The following is a 20,290-nucleotide window of genomic DNA, read 5'->3' on the forward strand; positions in this document are numbered from 1 at the left end:
GTTCCAGCGTGTTGATGTCGCACTCGGAGAGCAGGTCAGGGTGACACATCATCTCCACACTGAAACACAGCCCAGCCAACCACTGTCACCACAACCTCTCCACCAAGGAGGACTGTCAATGTCAACAGGAACACCACACACCTTCTGGAAGACAGTCACCACCTGTGACTTCCAGCCCCAGGAGGTATCCATCCATCCATCCATCTAGTAGCCATCCATCTATTCACCCATCAGTCTATCTATCCGTCTACCCATCCATCCATCCATCCATCTAGTATCTATCTATCTATCTATCTATCTATCCATCCATCCATCTATCTATCCATCCATCCAGTATCTATCCATCCATCCATCCATCCATCTAGTAGCCATCCATCTATTCACCCATCAGTCTATCTATCCGTCTACCCATCCATCCATCTAGTATCTATCTATCCATCCATCCATCCATCCATCCATCCAGTATCTATCCATCCATCCATCCATCCATCTAGTAGCCATCCATCTATCCACCCATCAGTCTATCTATCTGTCTACCCATCCATCCATCCATCTAGTATCTATCTATCCATCCATCCATCCATCCATCTAGTATCTATCCATCCATCTAGTGTCTATCCATCTATCCATCCATCCACCCATCCAGTATCTATCCGTCTACCCATCCATCCATCCATCCATCGAGTATCGATCTATCTATCTATCTATCCATCCATCCATCCATCCATCCATCCATCTAGTATCTATCTATCCATCTATCCATCCATCCACCCATCTAGTATCTATCTATCTATCTATCTATCTATCTATCCATTATCTCTTTCTCTGCACACAGCGACACCTGAGACACAGTTCTCACGGCCAAGTGAGATTTGTTTCACTGGGTTTTTCTTTGAATACGCACAAACGTGTACCTCTTGTATGTGTTGAGGACCCAAGTGAGGAGAGAGACGATCTCATTGGCCTCCAGGTCCTCCAGGGCCAGCTCCTTGACCCGAGAGGACACAGCACCGTGGTAGAGCAGGAAGAACCTGCAACAGAGACATTGACTTCAAGCCATCGGTCTGGATGTTGACACAGCTTCTCCTGTGGAGGTTCAGGTTCGGGTTCGGGTTAGCTTGAGTTGACCGCAGGACAGGACAGTGACCAGACTCCAAATTCTACTGGATATTTTAGCAACCAGGACAAAGTTCTTTTCAAGGAACTGAACATAGAACTTCAAGAGTCAAACTCAGCAGGTGTTTGATAACTGGAAACAGGAGGCGGCTACCTGTTGAAAGTGTTGTAGTGGGGGGGGAAGCAGTGCACCATGAGGTTCTTGACCACGATGAGGTCGTCCAGGACGTATTTCCTGGTGATCTCCAAGAGGCGGACCAGCCACATCTTATCAGCCTCCCTGGTGACCGACTGGGTGCCCTCGATGCGAGTGCTGACTGTGGCCTCCAGCACCTGACACACAGTGCAGGAGTCAACCATCCTGACCACACTGCAAGCGAGCAACCTATCCAACACTAACCATCCCTCCTGTAGTGCAGGGGGGCGCCAACACCAGCTCGCCCCCTGCAGGCCTGCTATTGTATTTGTTCTTTTTGCTGATAGTGTTGTTGTTTATATTGTATTGTTTTAAACGTGTTCCATAGAATTACTAACTAACTAACTAACTAGTGATGATGGATTCTACTTGGTGCTACCAGCCAGCCACTACCTCAAACATCTTGTCCTTCCATCGTTTGGGTCTCCCAGGAGGGATGAAGCCAGTCTGCTTCTTGCGGTCCACCATGCGACGGTCGATCTTCTCCTCCCGCTCGATGATCCGAATCACCGACACCAGCATGACGGGGTCCCGGCGGACCGTCACCATGGACCTCTGCAGCACCATCCACAGCTGCTTGGCCAGCTCGTCAGACAGGCCCTGCACCTGGACGCAGGAAACGGACCTTCAGCCAGCCAGCAAACGCTGCTAGTGGTCGCACGCAGAGCTGCCTCGTGATTGGCTCGTGGCTCAGTGGGCAGTTTTTTGGTTGATTTAAATGTATTTTTTTTTAAGGGATGTAAAAATATATATGTTTGCAGAGAACATTGCATTGACTGGATAAAACCTTTTCTCAGAATGATGACATCAACGTCTCTAAATGCTCTCTAATCAGTGGCCAGTGATGGCGCCATCACAGTTCATCTGCTATCACTACCTTCTGGGTTTGAGACCCTGGGAAATAGTTGCATTTCTTCAAGGTGAGGATGGTGTCAATATCAGTGTGTCAACACTGTGCAGGCACCTCAGAGAGTTGAGATGGTCCAGTCAGTCTGACACTGTGCTGGATGTGGCTCTCTGTCTGCAGGAGCAGGAGAATCAGCACCCGAGGCTTCATGGAGACTAACTCATGCCTCCAGTCTGGTTTGGTAGTGACTCCAACTCAAACTGGACGCCACCTGTGACAAATCCTGGGCCTTCAAGGATCCTCGTCCAGTCATTAGGATATCCTGATCTGCCTCTATGGTTTTTTTATCCAGTGAATGCAAAGCACTTCCGTAGGCTTTTATTTTGCAGGACACACAACTCAGTTCAATCACTTCAGTGATCTATTGACTACACATGATAGAAAGTGGGGATAGCGGTTTTATTTTAGTGCAACAAATTTAGGTTGCGACCTAATGATGGTAGCTGCCATCATGAAGATCATTCCTGTGATCATTAAGATGATCATCAAGTCTGTAGACTGTGACTGGAAACCATTGGTTGTCTGTTGTAAAATATAATAAAGTGCCAGTGCACTTACTTAGCCATTAGACATCTGACTAATATTAGAAACATGGAGGCTCTTCACCTTCCTGAGACTGAAGCACAACCCAGCAGACACCTTGTCAACTGGGACCGCTCGCCACTTGCAACTCACCTCTTCAAAGTAGATGGAGATGAGGTTCATGTCGCTGGTGTTCTTGCTGTCCATGCGGTACTGCTCGTACATGAGGTCGTCCCTGGAGCACTCCAGCTCCATCAGCTTGCGATGGGCCTCCAGCAGCTCCGCCTGCTCGATCAGCTGCTGCGTGTCGGCCACGATCTCTGGTACTGTATTGCAATGAGACACACGGCCGAGTTCATGCGGCGCTGCTGCAACATGCACCGAGCCCGCCAAAATAATGTACACGCACACCAGCGGAAGAAAAACTGCCGTCAATGTTTCAACACCAGATTAAAACAAGTGACCTTTGACCTCTACAAGGATGTAAATGTATAGAAGTACTGATACAAATGAAATATTTATTTTTATGGTGTGTGTATACATTATTTCTGGCTGACTGTACTTTATGTAAAACACATATAAATCCCTGCGATGAACTGGCGACATGTCCAGGGTGTCCCCTGCCTTCGCCCTAAGACAGCTGGGATAGGCTCCAGCAGACCCCCGTGACCCTGACCTCGGGACTAAGCGGGTATGGAAAATGGATGGAATGGACATATAAATCATATCATCCATCACCAAACACCCACAACATTAAATCCACTCACTGCCTTTTGCTCGCCTGCTTTGGTTGTTTGTTGTACTTCGACTGAGTTGAGTGTTTTTGTTTGCAACAGTGGTGTTTCCACTTTATTTGGGATCAATAAAGTACATCTACCTACCTACCTACCTACCTATCCATCCATCCCTCCATCCACCCACCTATCCATCCATCCACCCATCTACCTACCTACCTATCAATCCATCCATCCATCTACCTACCTACCCATCCATCCATCCATCCATCCACCTACCTACCTACCTACCTCTCTATCTATGTATCTGTCTATAATAGAAACAAAATCATTATCAAAGCTGGGAAAAATGTGTGATTTTTGTCTTTTATTTTGAATGAGGGCCTTGAGATCTGTTTTTTTTTCCTATGCAACTGGTTGCAGTCAATGCAACAGAAGGTGCACCAGGCTGCAGTGTGTGTTTTCCAATGAGCTCAGCCCCTGAACAGATGGTTGCTGCCATCCGGAGGAGCAGAAGGTTTCATGGTGCTGCACCAACAGTGCTACTGAACTGCCATTCTGGATTCCTACTTCTCTGCTCATTTCTACACGTCTCACAGCCAGGAATATCAGCAGGAAACCCCGACAATTCTCAAAAAGAGCAACATACAACAGCCAACGTGTCATCATGATGTCAGGAGCCCCGTGCACAGTCTTCATCTGGACAACAGTGGTTTGGAAAGGAGCAGATTACCAGAGAAAATGTTCTTGAGGTTCTCCACGGCGGAGGCCAGTTGGCTGTGCTGAACCACAGCATCCTTCACGTCCTTCAGGTTCTCGATGGTGTTGATGCTCTGCCTCCAGTCTTTGCTGACGTCAGTGAGGGAGTTCTGGATGTCCTTGACGTCCAGCAGGGCGCTGTGCAGCTGCGTCAGTCCTGTGCGCACGCCGTCCAGCTGCGACTGGATCGCTGCCTGGAAGTCGTTTCATTGGAAACACATTTCAAATTCAGTTCCGTCCAAAAGAACGAGTTCAGTGGACTTAACCTGAGAACGCTGATGGATTATTTAGATCATCTGTGGCGTCAACGTTTAATATCTTAACAACATTTGTGAAAATAATCCTGGAAGGTCCAGTGTGAAATATTGGGCTTGATTTATGATCTTTATATTGGTAAAAGCTGAACATACTGCCATAAATACTTTAATAGAAGTGTATACTTGCAGTACAATAAAATAACCTTAGAACAGTTCTCATACATACATAAGAATCAAAACCATAGACCAATCAGGGTCCTAGTGCTCCCAGTTAGCTGCCATCTTGCACCAGCATATTTCTAAGGAAGCCTGGTGTGGACAATCCAGCTGCCTGACAGCAGAGCGTCTCGTATTCAGTGTGAACGCTCACATCCTCAAATAAACCAATGAAGAAGAAGGTGGATGAGGTATCCAGGTTTGGGTGCGCAGGCCACCGTAGTTCACTGGCAAGCTCAGGAGAAAGATGCTGCACTCTAGTGCAACATCTCTGCCCAGACCTCAGATCAGTTTAAAACTACAACTAGGAACTTGACAATGTTAAATGATCACAAATAATGGATTGCATATATTTTCCAGTGTGATTGAAGTTGTGCTAATGGTCAGTTTGGGTTGTGGGTGCGGATCAGCTGTTTGATCCGGTGGGGAGAACCACTGGAAGCTGCACTTCATCTCTGATGTTGCCTTCAGATCCAAGATGACAGTCAGAGTGTGAACTCTGCTTGGCCGCCATCAACCCAGGTTCATAATAAAGCTCAGAACATTGCAGGTGTGGAAATAAGCTGCACAGAATGTTAAAAAAAAAAAAAAAAAAAAAATTGTATATATCACTATATCAGTTATATATAACTGACTTCATCGGTTCATAAGATGTAAATATCTTTTTTTTTTTTTTATACCCAACAAATATTTTATTTTGATTTTTTATTGACTTATTTCTTTTAATTAATATAGATTTCCATCATTTCTGCACTACACAGTTGCTGTAATAATGCAAATCTCTCCACTGTGGGATTAATAAAGGTCTTCTATTCTATCCTGATTAACACTCAGCCTGTTGTTGTTTATTTATTTCTATTTTGTTCAACACCAGACTGTCTGTGTAGAGGGCTGTGCCCTGTGTGTACGACTGCTCTCCAGTTTATGGTTGTGTGATGTTGAATGTGTTGGCGAACCGTTGCTGAGTGAAATTCAACAGTGCAACGGTTGATCAGTGACCCTGAGGTGAAGAGCAGCAGCTCACCTTCAGCCTGGCCTCCACAGAGGCCTTCTTGCGAGCCTCTCTTCTCCTGTACTGCTCCACTTTGTCCAGCTGGTCCGATCGCTGGAGCATCCCTGCCACCCGCTGCACCGCAGTGGCCACTGCCTCCCTGCTCGTCTCTTCCATTGTGCCAGTCACTCAGCGGCCGCCTGTAGTGTCCACGCTTCAAGATGAAAACTCTGAGCCTAATAAAGACAGAGAGAAAAACAGGCACACACACAAATTAGTCAGGAGAAGAAGACCTTTATTGATCCCACGGTGGGGAGATTTGCATAATTACAGCAACAACAAAAAAAAAAGGCTACAGGTCAAGAATGATATCAACTGAAGATATAGACAGAAATAAAATATCTGTAGGTATATACAGAAAAATAAAAAGCGAGATATTTACATACTCATATGTATAGAGTGATTTAGTAAGTAGTAAATATAAAGGGCTGGTCAAACAACATATGGAGCAGAACAGAATGGTAGATAGAACGTAGGACGGTAAAAACAACTGGATTACAATGAGATAATTTTGTTTTGCAGTTTTCTTCTGTGAAGGCAAACTTTATGTTATTGAACCGCTTTGACATTGGCTCCAGTGTGTCCATAACTAAAGACAGCCCTTTGAAACACCACGGTAGGACAGCTTGCAGGGTTTAGAAGGTGAAAAGCTTCACATATTAGCCATAAATAAATACAATGTTCCAAAGAATGAGAGGAAAGAGTTTTTGAATTCCAGAGTGCAGCAACCTGTGAGTCAACTCTCTGCAACGTCACTCAGCTGCATCACTGCTTCTGTGGTGGGTCAGTGACGCACAGTGGGAGGCATCACCCTGGAAGACTGCACACACCTCCACAGGCTGGATCAGGCTAACTGTGGGCTAGCGTTAGCCACGTGCAGCCCGTTAGGCCTTTTAATCCGGCTCGCTGGACTAGAAGAAATGGCGTTAGGCGTAAGTGAGTTTTTCCATTTCTCAAAGTTTTCAGTGTCATTTCAATAAAGAGCGAAATACCACAGGGGCTTCAAACACACTGAGTTTGTCCTAATTTTGTTTTGCTTCATTTTCAATGGACATTAAAGCCACATGATAGGTTTTCTACATATCGCTCATACATATTTAGAGGCCCTTCTGTCACATCCTCAACTAGAGTTGCCAACTTTCTAGTGGCTCCCACTAGTGGTCAATCAGAACTTCGAATAGGGCTTCAAAAAAAAATAATTCACATAGTTTGAACTGTTTTGTTAGCAATAGACATGAGAAATAATGTTTAAATTGTATTGAAATCTCTTAATTTCAGACAACAATCAGTAAAGTGCAGGATGGATGCCTTTCCTTTATGACATAAAGCTGAAAGGAACCAGCGATCCTCATTCACAGCCGACTCTACGCAAGCTACGCAGCCAGTGCACGCTTGTTGCGCAATGCTGTTGCCTGCAGATACATAGATGACGGCTTTTTTTTTTTTTTTTTTTTTTTTTGAACGCAAACTCTATGGAAACGAACGTGAGTTTGCATCGAGAATAAATGGACGTTCAAGACAACTGAGAAATGCGGGACAAAAGCCCGTCCAGGATCCATTCAAGACGGAACCACTTCACTGTCAACTCCTGGACAGCTGGCAACTCTATAGAGGCCACAGTGGCCCCACCAGGCAAAACAGTTGCAGCTGATCACAAGACAACACAAGAAAACACAACACAAGACAAGGCACTCAAGAGATTTCAAGGTACACTGCAATGTCCTGGAAAAGGGCTTCCGGGGTCAAATTCTAAACATATAAACCGCTTCATTAAACTGTTAAAGGGCTTCTATGTTCACAACAGTGACGTCATTAGTCGGTTCGCGGTAATATAGTTAGCAGTGAATCGCTTTGCAACGACAGAAGCCGCAACAAACGCGTTCGAGTTGAACAATGTGCAATAATGCAGTCGGAGCTCAATCACATGACAGCGACTTCAATCAAATCGTTGCCACCGCTCACTGTGACTACGGGCTAACTAGCAGTGCTTGCTAGTGGTGATAGCGACACGCTAACTAAGAAAGCTTGCTATACATTAAGTGATGATGGGAGGACAACAACAACAACAACAAATGGTTGATATTAGTCACGACAGCCGTCAAATGGACACACAACTCACAGCTACAGCTAACGACGGTCCTGCAGCCTGGAGCTTCACACGTATCAGGGGAAACTAAGAAAAGGCGCGATTTGAAGCTAATGGAAATTCTCACCTTAGGAACTTAACAACCTATCCGAGTGAATGACTTCGTGTGTTTTCATGGTGATAAATGTTAGCTTAAAAAAACAAAACAAAAGTCGTCTCTCTCTTCCTCTTCCCTTTCCGCTTCTTCTTCTTCTTCGTCTTCGGCTTCTCCATGGCGGGTGGCAACCAATGTTCAGGTGCGCTACCGCCACCTACTGTGTTGGAGTGTAAACCAGCGTTGTCTAAACCAGGAGGGGGAAAAAAACCGCTAACTATTTAATTGAGTTCGTTGTCTCTCATGAAGTGAAGAAGTTCCCCGAGATGTTGGTTAAAACGTCTGCAGACCTTTTTTTTAGACTGACTTTAAGTTCCATCACGAACTCTTGCCCTCACAGACACAGACAAACACACTCATTGACTGCAGCAAAAGCAGCAGCCCACTACTTTACATTTGAAACTACAGCCTGGGGGCCATATGTGGCCCGTGACTCTTTTTAATTCGCCGCACTGAACTTTATGAAATTATATTAATAGTCAGTATAAGTTTTAAAAAAACAAAACAATTTCCTCCATGTTTCCAGTGTTTTCAGAGTCATTTCAATAAAGAGCTAAACACCCTGGTGGGGCTTCAGAGACTCTGATTTGGTTGCAACTTTGCTTTGGTTCATTTTCAATAGATATGTAACGCAACATGTTTTCTCCATGCCCCATGATAGATTGTTTCCTGCTATGAGGTGTTTCACCAAAACACTCCATCCATCTGCTGCTGCTCCGCGACAACCCAGCAGACACATGGAGAACATGGAGAGAACCCAGCAGACACATGGAGAACATGCAAATGCTACACCAGAAAGGCTCCAGGCCTGGAATCGAACCCACAACCTTCTTTCTGTGGGGTGGCCTCACTGCAATGTTATGTGTTAGGGGGCGTTCTCATAGCCTCACCTCGCCACGTTACGGTTGTAGAGCGTTCGCACTGGCCGCTACACGGTTGTAGGGGGCGCCGTTTTGGTACCTCAAGCGCTGAGGGTCCGAGCGAGACGAAGCGAGTTGAGTGGTATTTTTAAATAAATGCCATTTCCCGTCTCGTGTTTACTTTTGGTGAAAATATCAAAGGTTGAACTACACCTTTACTCTCCCAGAAAACCAAACCAGAAATGATAAACGTTGCCTGCATAAATGATCCACTGTGACTTCAGTGAGGGAAACTGTTCTTTCTTTAACAGAGAAGCAACCACAGACCGAGCAGCAGCTATGAAACAACCTCTACTTTGTCCATCGCTGCGCTGTCGTGTATCGCACAGAAATAATGCCGTCGAAAACATTGTCCCGCTTTACCGCCTAGACTCCGCCCACGCTCTCGTGAACCGGGAGCCAATGAGGACACAATCGAACCGAGACGAGGCTATGAGAACACGCCCTTTTAGATCTACATGAGTAAACTGTGGTCGTGTGCCAAGAATGATCTCATGAAAATGAGGGAAAAAATAGAGTTTTTAGGGACAATTGATCGGCTCCTCTGATTACAATACATTCATCATCTCATTTCAACTCTATCTATCTCTTCCTGTACCGTAAGCACAAATAAACATGTTTAGTGAAGTTAAAAGCATCATGTGCAAAAAATGTAATGTATTATGGTACATTTACTGGTGAAATCAGTTGCGATGTCACAACAAAATGACATCAAATGAGAAATATCTCACTAAGCATTCCTATGCTTTTTCATTGCACCTCATTCTAATCTATTTTTTCCACTTTCTTGTGAATGAGCTGCGGGACATGACTGGCTCTTTGACCGGGGATTAGCTTTGGGTTTTGTAGGGGGTGCCTACAAAAGAAGTGCGGCTTTGCTTCATGTTCCGGCCCCCAGGTGTCCCTGTGCAAACAGCTGGAGCAGATGGCAGCAGGCCGCACCTCACTCGCAGCCCGAGAGTCAACTGACTGACTGGCTGCGTCTCTCAGCCTGCACGAATCACCGTGGCAGACGCATGTGGAGTCCCGTCATACCAGTTATCAGTAACATTAGCATCAACCGAGCTCACTCGATCAATTATTTTGTGACTTTGAAGCATTTGTGAAGAAGGAACATTAATGATGGATTTCTTGCGGTTGCCAGGTAAGCCACTGGCTCATGCCAACCACTCTGTGCGCTCTCTGATAGCATAGAACGACATCGTGGGTAAATAACTCGTGTTTTCAAAAACATTAATCCATCATTCTTAAACAACAACATTCACACAGGTGGGACTGTGTGTTTGTATCTCGATCTGTTTGGAAACAATATGTCATTTCAAACAACATCTAGGCATGTTTTTGAAGCTTCATAATACGCAGTACACAATTGACATAACTTGAGGAATTTAAAGAAATGCGCTTGTTGTTCCAAAACAATTTCAAATCTCTGACCAATCTCTGTCTTCACACATTGTTTGATTACTGACTTGAACGTGTTTGTGTGTAGAATAAAAACTGGTGCATCGAATCTCCGCAGGTTTAGACCAATCATCAAATGACTGGAGAATAAAAAACAACAACCTGTGGTTTGTTTGTTTTTTAGGCCAAACTACTGAGAAATCAGCTGTGAAGGAGGATTTGGCCGCAGCCAGAGGGAGAAAACAGACACATGCCGACCTCAGCAGCATCTACAGCGCAGGTGAGCATATACAGCTATAGTACAAGTAATAGCACAGGTGAGCTGACATAATGAAAAACATGAATTAAAAAAAATACCCCGAAATTGCAATAAAGCTTGTGCGACTGATTATTACAGAATAACTGATCATTGAACATATGATAAGGGCAAAGATTTGAAAAATGTGAGTGTGTGTGTGTGTGTGTGTGTGTGTGTGTGTGTGTGTGTGTGTGTGTGCGCATGCAGATTTGCTCCCAGCCTCAGACGGTGAGGAAATCACCAAACAGTTCCTGCAGGAACTTGTCAATGTTCTATTGGGTTACATCTGGAAATCGACCAACAGGAGCTCCAAGGTACTTCCATGATGGTCTTCAGTGATACTTTTTGGATTCATTCTGTGCCTCGTTCATCGCCTCGTTCATTTCCATGTTTTATGCTTATGAACAAAGTTTGTCTTTGGCAACTAACTGCACAAAGGCAGGGAAAGTGAGTACAAGTCAGTTTATGTCCTTTGTAGTTGAAATGGAACTGACTGATTTCTGAATAGAGCTCCTTGAACAAGCCATTCATTTTTCATCACTGCTTCCATACATTACTGAAGAAAGGGCACATTTCTAGAGACTGGCACCCATCTGACAAGTGAAGTTATCTTCTATTGTTGGACGATATTATCAAATCAATCATATCATGTAAATCACAGAATGTAAGAGGCCACGGTTAAGTACATTTGTTTGATGATCTTAAAAATAGTCAATATTTGCACAATAAATACATTAATAATATATTTAAAATAAAACAACATATTTTCAAAAACACATAAAAGACAAATTCACACGTAAACTGTTCAACATGTCAAATTCAGTGGTGAAAATGTAAAGTATAATTTTCAGATCAGATTTAACACGTGGGGACCTAGGAAATGCAATCTCAATCAAGTCATATCTTTGAATATTGAAATTTTGAAGCATTAAATTCAAAGGCAAAAACTCACACATATTTCCTTAGACAGATTTACATTGTAGGAATATTCAGCGTGAAAATAATAATATTCTGCAACATTGAAAATAAAGTGAAAACTGATTTTCTGCCACAAAGCAGTGATGCTATTTGACTCACATCCCGTGTGTGCAGGTGCTGGACTTCCACCACCCTCACCAGCTGAAGGATGGACTGGAGGGCTTCAGCCTGGAGCTGTGTGAGCAGCCAGAAAACCTGGAGCAGCTGCTTGTCGACTGCAGAGACACACTGAAATACGGTGTCAGCACAGGTGGGGGGGGGGGGGGGGGGGGGGGGGTGAGCTAAAAAAAATAAAAATAAAAAAATAGTTGTGTTGTAACTCATCAACGTCATTTTCAAAGTAAAGTCCCTGCAGTTAGAATGTTTGCACATCTGTGAAGCAGTGGTGCTGTGGGGTCTCTCTACATGATGCGCAGCTGCACACCATATAGCCGCTAGAAAAGGTCCTGAATGACCGAACCAACTGACTGATCTGGAATAGCCACCCTTCATATAAAATATATATGACATCACATATGTAGTTATTTAACGTTCTTTTCTTTTGCCACGTTAATCCACATATCTTGCTCATTTATTTGATGCCTTCAGTTTGAATCTGCAGTGTAGAAAGCAGCCAAGATAAAGAAGTCAAACTGTTGACTGCTGGTGTAAGGGTGCTAATTATTATTTATTCATTTTTCTACATTTTAATACATTTGTCTTGTGGACTGCACTTGGTTACATATCTTGTGTTGCTTACGATACGTTTGCATTGAGACATGATATCGTCAGTCTTTCATGACCTCACCTCTATGTGGATGCTGGATACCTGGTGCATCACGGAGCCTGATGGTGGTGCTTCTGGTGTTGGATCAGAGTATACCCACTAGAATAGACCAGAAGACACCACTGCTGTGGAGCTTCTCAGGGGTCCAGGTCAGCTCCATGGAGAAGGGTGACGTTGAGGCAGCTGGACTTGTTCTTGCAATGGTGATGATGCTTCTCCTCTCATTCAAAAAGCTTCTTCAGTTCTGAAAAAAAAAAAAAAGGTTGGAGAGTCCCAAGACTTTAACCAGGTGGAACTACAGTGTGTCCATCACGTCTCTGCACGGGTCAGACAATGTAAAGCTGCAATCAAATGCTGCACACGTGATTAGGGCGTGTATTTTCTTTTCATATCATATTTATATTGGCTGAACTTGGTGAACGGATGACCTCACTGATAAGAGTTTACTGTGCAAATATTGATGCAGAAGGGTTCAGTTGAAGTAACCTTTGACGATGTTTGGCCTCTCATCAGAAAGGCTTCTAAAAAGTAAAAGGTTGGCGAGTCCATTGTGTTGAACCACCAGGAGGAGGTTCAACGTGGGACGAAAGCAGCGGTGGACAAACTGGTTGACTGCTGGGGCCACACTGGGTTGCCAGAGGGGGGTAGCGCAGCAGCAGCAGATGGATGGAGTGAGGAGACAATCTATGATGAGATATGGAGAAAACATGTTAATGTCAATGGAAAATGAAGCAAAGCAAGGTTGCAACCAAATCAGTGTCTTTGAAGCCCCACCAGGGTGTTTAGCTCTTAGAACCATCCAGAACCATCCAGAACCATCCAGACCCACCAGGATGTTTAGCTCTAAGAACCATCCAGAACCACCCAGAACCACCAGGGTGTTTAGCTCTAAGAACCATCCAGAACCACCCAGAACCACCAGGGTGTTTAGCTCTTTATCGAAATTATTCCGAAAACACTGGAAACATGGAGGAGATACAGATATTTTATCACTGACTGACTATTAATGTAATTCCTTCAAGTTCAGCGGGCTGGATTAAAAAGCTCAATGGGCCGCATATGGCCCTCAGGCCGTAGTTTGCCCATGTCTGGTCTGTAGGCTGTTTGTACCTCCTATAAGCAAAGATGTTGATGATTATCAAGAGAGATAGATAGATAGATAGATAGATAGATAGAAAGTATATATATATACATATATATATTTTTTTTTTTACATGACTTGTAAAAAATATTCTGTCTCCTACTCCGTCCAATCATACTTGACGTGCACTGGTCATGTGACCCCGTACGTCACGCCCACTGACGTGTCAATGTGAACAAAGTGTTTCCATGACACTTTTGCGATATTCCTCCATATACATGTGAAAAACCACCTCATGAGAGCATCAAAACCTTTCAGCCGTATTGAGAGGTTTTTCCAAGTGGAGTTGTTTCCATCACCAGGTTTTTTTGTGCACATAGTTTTTGTATATGAGGCCCCAGATCCCATCCACCTGGAGGGACACCATGCACACCAATGCATTGCTAATCCTCACCTGTGGTCTCACTTTCACAGGTCATCCCCGGTTCTTCAACCAGCTGTCCTCAGGCCTGGATGTGGTTGGTTTGGCTGGTGATTGGCTCACCTCCACAGCTAATACAAATATGTAAGTTCTCATTGAAAACAGTTCAACGTAGAGAATGATCAGTCAATATACCAATCTAACCTTCAGCAGTAGATAAATCAAAAGTATTAATTATTTTTGATTATTTTTTTATGTTATGATGACATGATGATGCATTTCCTTCATTTTGTTTTTATTTAAAAATCAGGTTCACGTATGAAGTCTCTCCTGTTTTTATCCTGATGGAGGAGGTTCTGCTCAAGAAGATGCAGAGCATTGTTGGATGGTCTGAAGATGAGGGCGATGGAATCTTCTGCCCAGGTAAACGCAATTGATGGACAGCTGAGTGAATGAACCCAAAGTATGAAGTCAAACATTGCATTGGACATCTTCTGATTGGGATTTTTGGGATATTGATCTCGTTGGTTACGTGGCAGAGACACACGTCCTGTAGTGGGCGCTGTGCTCACTGCCCAGCACCATAGAGCTCCACTGGCGTTAGACCCAGACCACCAGAAGTGGGCAGTGTGCCACTGGCACCCTGTGCTCCTCGCTGATGAGAGCCGGTTCAACCATGAGAGGATCTGCAGATGCAGTGGAGAACATCTTCAGACCACAACATCATTCAGCATGATCGGTCTGGTGCTGGGTCATTGATGGTCTGGGGAGGCACAGACCTCTACAGGTTAGATCAGGGCTGGGCAAACTATGGCCCAGGGGCCATATGTGGCCCGTTAAGCTTTTTAACCCATCCCGCCGAACTTGAAGAAATGATATTAATAGTCAGTCAGTCAGTAAGTAGTGAATGCAGTGACACCTGAATGCCTTTGGTGTGCCTAGACCTCCTAGTAAGACGAGGCTTCCAATCATGGAAGGATTATTATTACGTTATTGGGACACAACCCAGAGTCAGTTAGACTGACATCATTCATTTATTTGCCCTCACCTCACTAATCCGTTTAAAAAAATCAAAGAAGCAAGAACTACTGAGGAAGTGAAACCTGAACTTGTCTCTACTTCCTCAAGGTGGCTCAATGTCCAACCTGTACAGCATCCTTCTGGCCAGGTACCACTTCTACCCCAAAGTGAAGACCAGTGGAATGAGAGCTCTGCCTCAGTTGGCCATCTTCACATCAGAACATGTAAGAACAATGAGACATCCTGACTTAGGTACTTGTTGACTTTGCACTGCAGATAATACCTGTGACAGGCAAATGGACAAAGAATACACGTCTGTGAATGAGTTGAGTGGTGAACCTTCAGGGCCTTCTACACCTTCAGAGAAGGCCTGAAATTCTGAGGCATTTTTACTGGGTCTGGTGCTGGTCTGGGACTGGATGGACTGGGGATTGTTGATCCAGACCAGTGGAGACACCAGCCAACACTGTAATAACACGATAATAACAGAAAAGAATCCAGCTGCTGTTGGTGACACCCAGAGTGACACCCTGCCCCCTGATTCCTAGTTCATTATTTTTTCATTTTATGAAGCAAATTGTTGGAAGCAAACCAGCTGGGCTCCAGCACACCCACGAGTGCAGGAGAAGCAGTGATATGAAAAGGGTGGATGAAGGTTGGTGGTGCTCCAAAGCTTCTTGTTGTGGTTCCCATGCAGTGCCCAGCTGATCTCTGCTGACAAACAAATCCAACTGTCATTGTCAGTCCTGGTACCACAGTGTTCACGCATGCTGGTTGTTTCTCTGCAGGCTTGTCCACAACAATGCAGCCACAACTGTGGCTCACATTCAAAGTCTGCTCGCTGTTCATCAGCTGCTCTCTTGTTCCCCATTCAGAGCCACTATTCAGTCAAGAAGTCTGCAGCTGCACTGGGGCTTGGCAGCGACAATGTGGTGACGGTGAGATGTGATGAAAGGTGAGTCTGCGTGTGGGTCGCTTAACAAACACGTCCTTGGTCATTTGACACATGGAGAAAGACGTGTTTGCTCAGGTGTGCATGTGTGTGTGAGGGAGAAAACCTTCCACGCTCACTGCCGTGCGTTATCATTGCTCTTCTTTTTAAACACACGCCTGATTGAAAGAGGTAAACCATTATTTCTTTCATGTCAGTCATTTCTTGCTGTGCTTTTTGCTTTCTAGGGGCAAAATGATTCCTGCTGAACTCAGCTCAGCAATTCTTACAGCCCAAGAAAAGGTAGGAATGACCTGGAAAACATAGCATGTAGCATTTAAAAAATACTCATTCTTATAATCATTGACACATTTAACAAATACCTTTTAACACAATTGAAATGTGCTTGCATTGCGTTGTAGGGTTTGGTTCCATTCTATGTGAGTGCCACAGCAGGAACGACAGTGTACGGAGCCGTGGACCCTCTGGAGGCCATCGCAGACGTCTGTTCGGCTCACTCGCTGTGGATGCATGTTGATGTGAGACAGCAAGTACACACCGAGCTGCCGAGCAACATCAATGAACAGTCCCACACACAACTGCAATACAAGATAAAACCAGTCAAACTAAATTTACATTGAAAGAACTGAATTTGCACCCCCTCTGGGCATTTAGAGAACTGCTGCGGTTCTATTGGTTGTTCTTGAACTGTAAGTATCATCAGTCTGACTTGGAAGAATTGAACTCTGCAGTCCTACTCTGTGGAATCAGTGGCTGTGAAGGTCCTGACACACCCACAGTGAATTATGCGTTATTTTTTCATTCTTGCGTCAAAAGTTTCCGAGGCTACGAGGCGGACGCTGGACCTCTGACCAATCAGAATGAAGTTGGTCAGAGGTCAAAACTTGGCCTAATGCCTGGTGTGTGAGGACCAGTTGTGTGTTGAGATCTGACGCCTCAGTGTGGTTCCACAATAAATACACAACTTTGGTCAAGAGCTTCTTCCAGAAGCAAAATGACGTTTAAAGTGCTTCATCCACGATCTTGTGGATTAATTCAGTGTTCCTCACAGCAAGATGGAGCCACCCAGTTCACTGGGGGAACAGAACAGCTGAGTGAGACAGACTGTGACTGAACAACTTCAATACTGACAACTTTGGTCTTTCTGTTCAAACCAAATGGAAACAGAGGAACTAAGAATGCAGTATTCTGGCGGGCTGGTGCTCACCTTGATAGAAGCCGTTTGTCCTGACAGGCAGCGTGGGGAGGAGGCCTCCTGATGTCCGCCAGACACAGGATGAAGCTGCAGGGCATCCAACGGTAACTGCAGCGGGAAGCCACCGCGACGCTTCAACAATCCTCTTGTTTCTTGGTGCTCTCCGACTCTTGAGCAGCTGTCTGAGTATTCTGAAGGTCTGGTGCTCTGTGCTGATGTTGCGGCTGCAGAGCCTGCTCTGTGACATGGAACCCTCACAAGCTAATGGGCGTCCCTCTGCAGTGCTCTGCCTTCCTGGTCAGGAAGAGAGTAAGAGCTTGCACACTTACTCTCAACGTTCTGTCAGCGTTCAACAGGTTTGCTCTAAAGTCCAGTGACTCTGGTCCCTCTCGTCTGCAGGGTCTCTTGAAAGAGTGCAATGGTTCGGGGGCCGACTACCTGTTCCAGCAAGACAAACCTTATGACGTGAGCTACGACACCGGGGACAAAAGCATCCAGTGCGGCCGCCACGTGGACGCCTTCAAACTGTGGCTGATGTGGAAGGCAAAGGTCCAGAGGAATGGGTTCACTGCCGTACATGCTAGCGAGCATGCACACGGGTTTCAAATTAAAACATAATCCAAATAAATAACATGTGAATAAACTCAGCGGTTACTAAGTTACTCAGTTACTCACTAGTTACTTTGTGGGGAAGAGTTTTGGAGGGGTTCTGGAGGGTAACTAGATAGTTACTCACTAAATACTTAGTCACTCATTTACTCACTAGTTACTTTTTGGAGGGTAACTAGATAGTTATTTACTAAATACTTAGTTACTCACTAGTCACTCAGTTACTCACTAGTTACTTTGTGAGGAAGAGTTCTAGAGGGTAACTAGATAGGAACTCACTAAATACTTAGTTAGTCACTAGTTACTCAGTTACTCACTAGTTACTTTGCTGGGAAGAGTTGTGGAGGGGTTCTGGAGGGTAACTAGATAGTTACTCACTAAATACTTAGTTACTCACTAGTCACTCAGTTACTCACTAGTTACTTTGTGAGGAAGAGTTCTAGAGGGTAACTAGATAGGAACTCACTAAATACTTAGTTAGTCACTAGTTACTCAGTTACTCACTAGTTACTTTGCTGGGAAGAGTTGTGGAGGGGTTCTGGAGGGTAACTAGATAGTTACTCACTAAATACTTAGTTACTCACTAGTTACTCTGTTACTCACTAGTTATTTTGCGGGGACGAGTCCTCGAGGGTAACTAACTAGTTACTTAGTTACTCACTAGTTACTCAGTTACTCTCCACTGGAGGGTGTCAAAGTCAAATACAATTTATCAACAATAAAACAATTTTCAACACCAGCCGGCCAGCACCTCCAGCAGTTACTGTGTCTTGGCCTCGCGGGCCAAATATAACGACACTGTGGGCCAAATTAGGCCCGAGGGCCAGAGCTTGACCCCTTCAGTGTGCTACAGTGTGGCAGAATGAAGCAGTGACCACGATGCTTGTGCTCCATCCTGGCAGGGTTCCCAGGGGTTTGGTGCCCAGGTCAACAAGTGCTTGGAGAATGCAGAGTACCTGTACGACCTGCTGCAGAGGAGGCCGGGGTTCCAGCTGGTCTTCCAAGACAAAGTAAAGTCCAGCAACTCCGGTTTAATGGAACAAAGACGTGTTTGCTTGACTCAGGGTTTTCAGATTTCCAAGACAAAGAAGAGGAAGGATGCTAATGTGTTGACTGAAAACCATCTCAAGGGATCTTACAAATTGTGATGTATTTTATTTACAGAAATATTTCACAAGTGGCTTTTTGTCCGAACAAGTGAACTGAAAAGTTACGCATTTTAATCTAAACTTTGCATTGTCTTAATAATACCGCAGCTGTGTCTTCATTGACTTTTATATTGTGTGCACACTCTGTCTGCTTCCCTTCCCAGCCGGAGCACTGCAACGTGTGTTTCTGGTACACGCCCCCTAGTGTTTGCTGCTTACCTCATGGACCTGACAGAGACAAGAGACTCCATCAGGTCAGTACACAACCCCAAGTCATTGGCTCCACCCGGAGAGGCTGTGTGTCTCCTGAGCACTGTGTGTGTGCAGGTGGCTCCTCAGATCAAAGCCAGGATGATGGAGAAAGGCTCCGTCATGATTGGCTATCAGCCTCTGGGAGCCAAAGTCAACTTCTTCCGCTGTGTGCTGTCCAATCCTGCTACACAACACGAGGACATCGACTTCCTCTTGGACGAGATCGTCAAACTGGGCCATGACCTTTGACCTCTATTGTGTTCCAGTTGTCAGGGCAAATTGTCTGAATCTGAGTGACAGAAGATTAAAGTTCAAAGTGACTGGAGGGGAAGAGAGAAGAGAGATTAAAATGTTTCTGAAGCTTATCAAAGCGAGAGAGCTGGTTTTCAGAAGGACTTGTGTCTCTTTGGCATCACTATTTTGATTAAAGTTTAATAATAACTCAATCTTTGAATAGAATGGGATAGAATAGACCTTTACTAGCGCCAGGTGGGGAAACGTCATGCTTAAAACTTTTAGACTTAAAAGTTGCCCCTCGCTGATGTCTGGTTGTCACGTTCTAGTTAAGCTTATTGCATGGTGTTACTTTGTCACTCTCTACTGGCGATTATTAGTCATGTATTCCCCCCCCCCCCCGTTTAATTTAGGCTTTTATTTTGAAAGGGTTCGTGCCGCAAATGGGCTAATCCGGAAGACAATCGTTTGTGTTCTCCATGCGGTCCGCTCACATCTTCTTCCTTCATCCTTGCTCTGTTCATGTCAAGAAACCATCGCTTTTTTTTTTCCTTTTTACAAAAAAAGAGTTTCAACGAACAACGACAACAATAAAGTTCTTTGAACTTTATTCCAGCATCCGTACATCTTTGAAACATGTTCGCTAGCTGTCAATTTGTGGACGGACACACTGAGTTCACGCTGGGGACAGAATACTGGTAACGGTTTTAATTGGCCATCGGTTTATGATTGATCGTCCACGTTCAATTCCAACTCTGTGACCTCTAACTTATAAAAGAAATAAAGAGCCAGTTGTAACCACAAGTTCTTCTTGTTAGTTTAGCTTGAGTTGTTACAACAGACACACACCTCAAAGTCAACATGTTGATCCTCATCTGACCAGCTGAAGTCCGTGAGAAATACACACGTCATGCTGCTGTAGCGCTGAAGCGTTAAACATGAGTTGGGGGGGGGGGGGCGGAAGCACGCTATGGCTGTCGCGCTACGCTAACGTTTCGGCAAAGTTACGTGCCGCCA

The 20,290-nt window shown here is 44.7% G+C and overlaps 2 protein-coding genes and 1 long non-coding RNA gene across 3 annotated transcripts in view; 1 reads left to right on the plus strand and 2 right to left on the minus strand.

Annotated features, from left to right (window-relative positions):
• Positions 1-8,127, minus strand: part of exoc3 (exocyst complex component 3) — a 14,775-nt gene extending 6,648 nt beyond the window's left edge. Inside the window, exons 1-8 of the mRNA XM_076015533.1 lie at positions 7,972-8,127; positions 5,732-5,934; positions 4,209-4,428; positions 2,895-3,067; positions 1,706-1,918; positions 1,271-1,449; positions 915-1,031; positions 1-59 (exon numbers count right to left, since the gene is read on the minus strand). The exon at positions 1-59 is cut by the window's left edge and continues 59 nt beyond it. Of these exons, the coding sequence (XP_075871648.1) occupies positions 1-59; positions 915-1,031; positions 1,271-1,449; positions 1,706-1,918; positions 2,895-3,067; positions 4,209-4,428; positions 5,732-5,875 (1,105 nt within the window). The 5' untranslated portion in view covers positions 5,876-5,934; positions 7,972-8,127. The remainder of the gene's footprint in view (positions 60-914; positions 1,032-1,270; positions 1,450-1,705; positions 1,919-2,894; positions 3,068-4,208; positions 4,429-5,731; positions 5,935-7,971) is intronic.
• Positions 8,128-11,804: 3,677 nt separating this feature from the next.
• Positions 11,805-20,156, plus strand: LOC142881327 (glutamate decarboxylase 1-like). The gene is made up of 13 exons (XM_076015539.1): positions 11,805-11,845; positions 13,917-14,007; positions 14,174-14,286; positions 14,992-15,107; positions 15,759-15,838; positions 16,063-16,117; positions 16,237-16,353; positions 17,070-17,134; positions 17,261-17,339; positions 17,430-17,579; positions 18,542-18,649; positions 18,952-19,041; positions 19,115-20,156. Coding segments are annotated over exons 2-13 (1,149 nt in total). The 5' UTR covers positions 11,805-11,845; positions 13,917-14,005; the 3' UTR covers positions 19,289-20,156.
• Positions 16,199-17,525, minus strand: LOC142881331 (uncharacterized). The gene is made up of 2 exons (XR_012925559.1): positions 17,043-17,525; positions 16,199-16,413 (listed from the first exon to the last, which is right to left on the minus strand). It is a non-coding gene; the product is annotated as an uncharacterized LOC142881331 (long non-coding RNA).
• Positions 20,157-20,290: the final 134 nt, after the last annotated feature.

The sequence above is a fragment of the Nelusetta ayraudi genome, unplaced genomic scaffold (genome assembly GCF_046127955.1).
Source record: "Nelusetta ayraudi isolate G7.1 ecotype Tasmania unplaced genomic scaffold, CSIRO-AGI_Nayr_v1 ptg000190l, whole genome shotgun sequence".
Classification (NCBI taxonomy): Eukaryota; Metazoa; Chordata; class Actinopteri; order Tetraodontiformes; family Monacanthidae; genus Nelusetta; species Nelusetta ayraudi.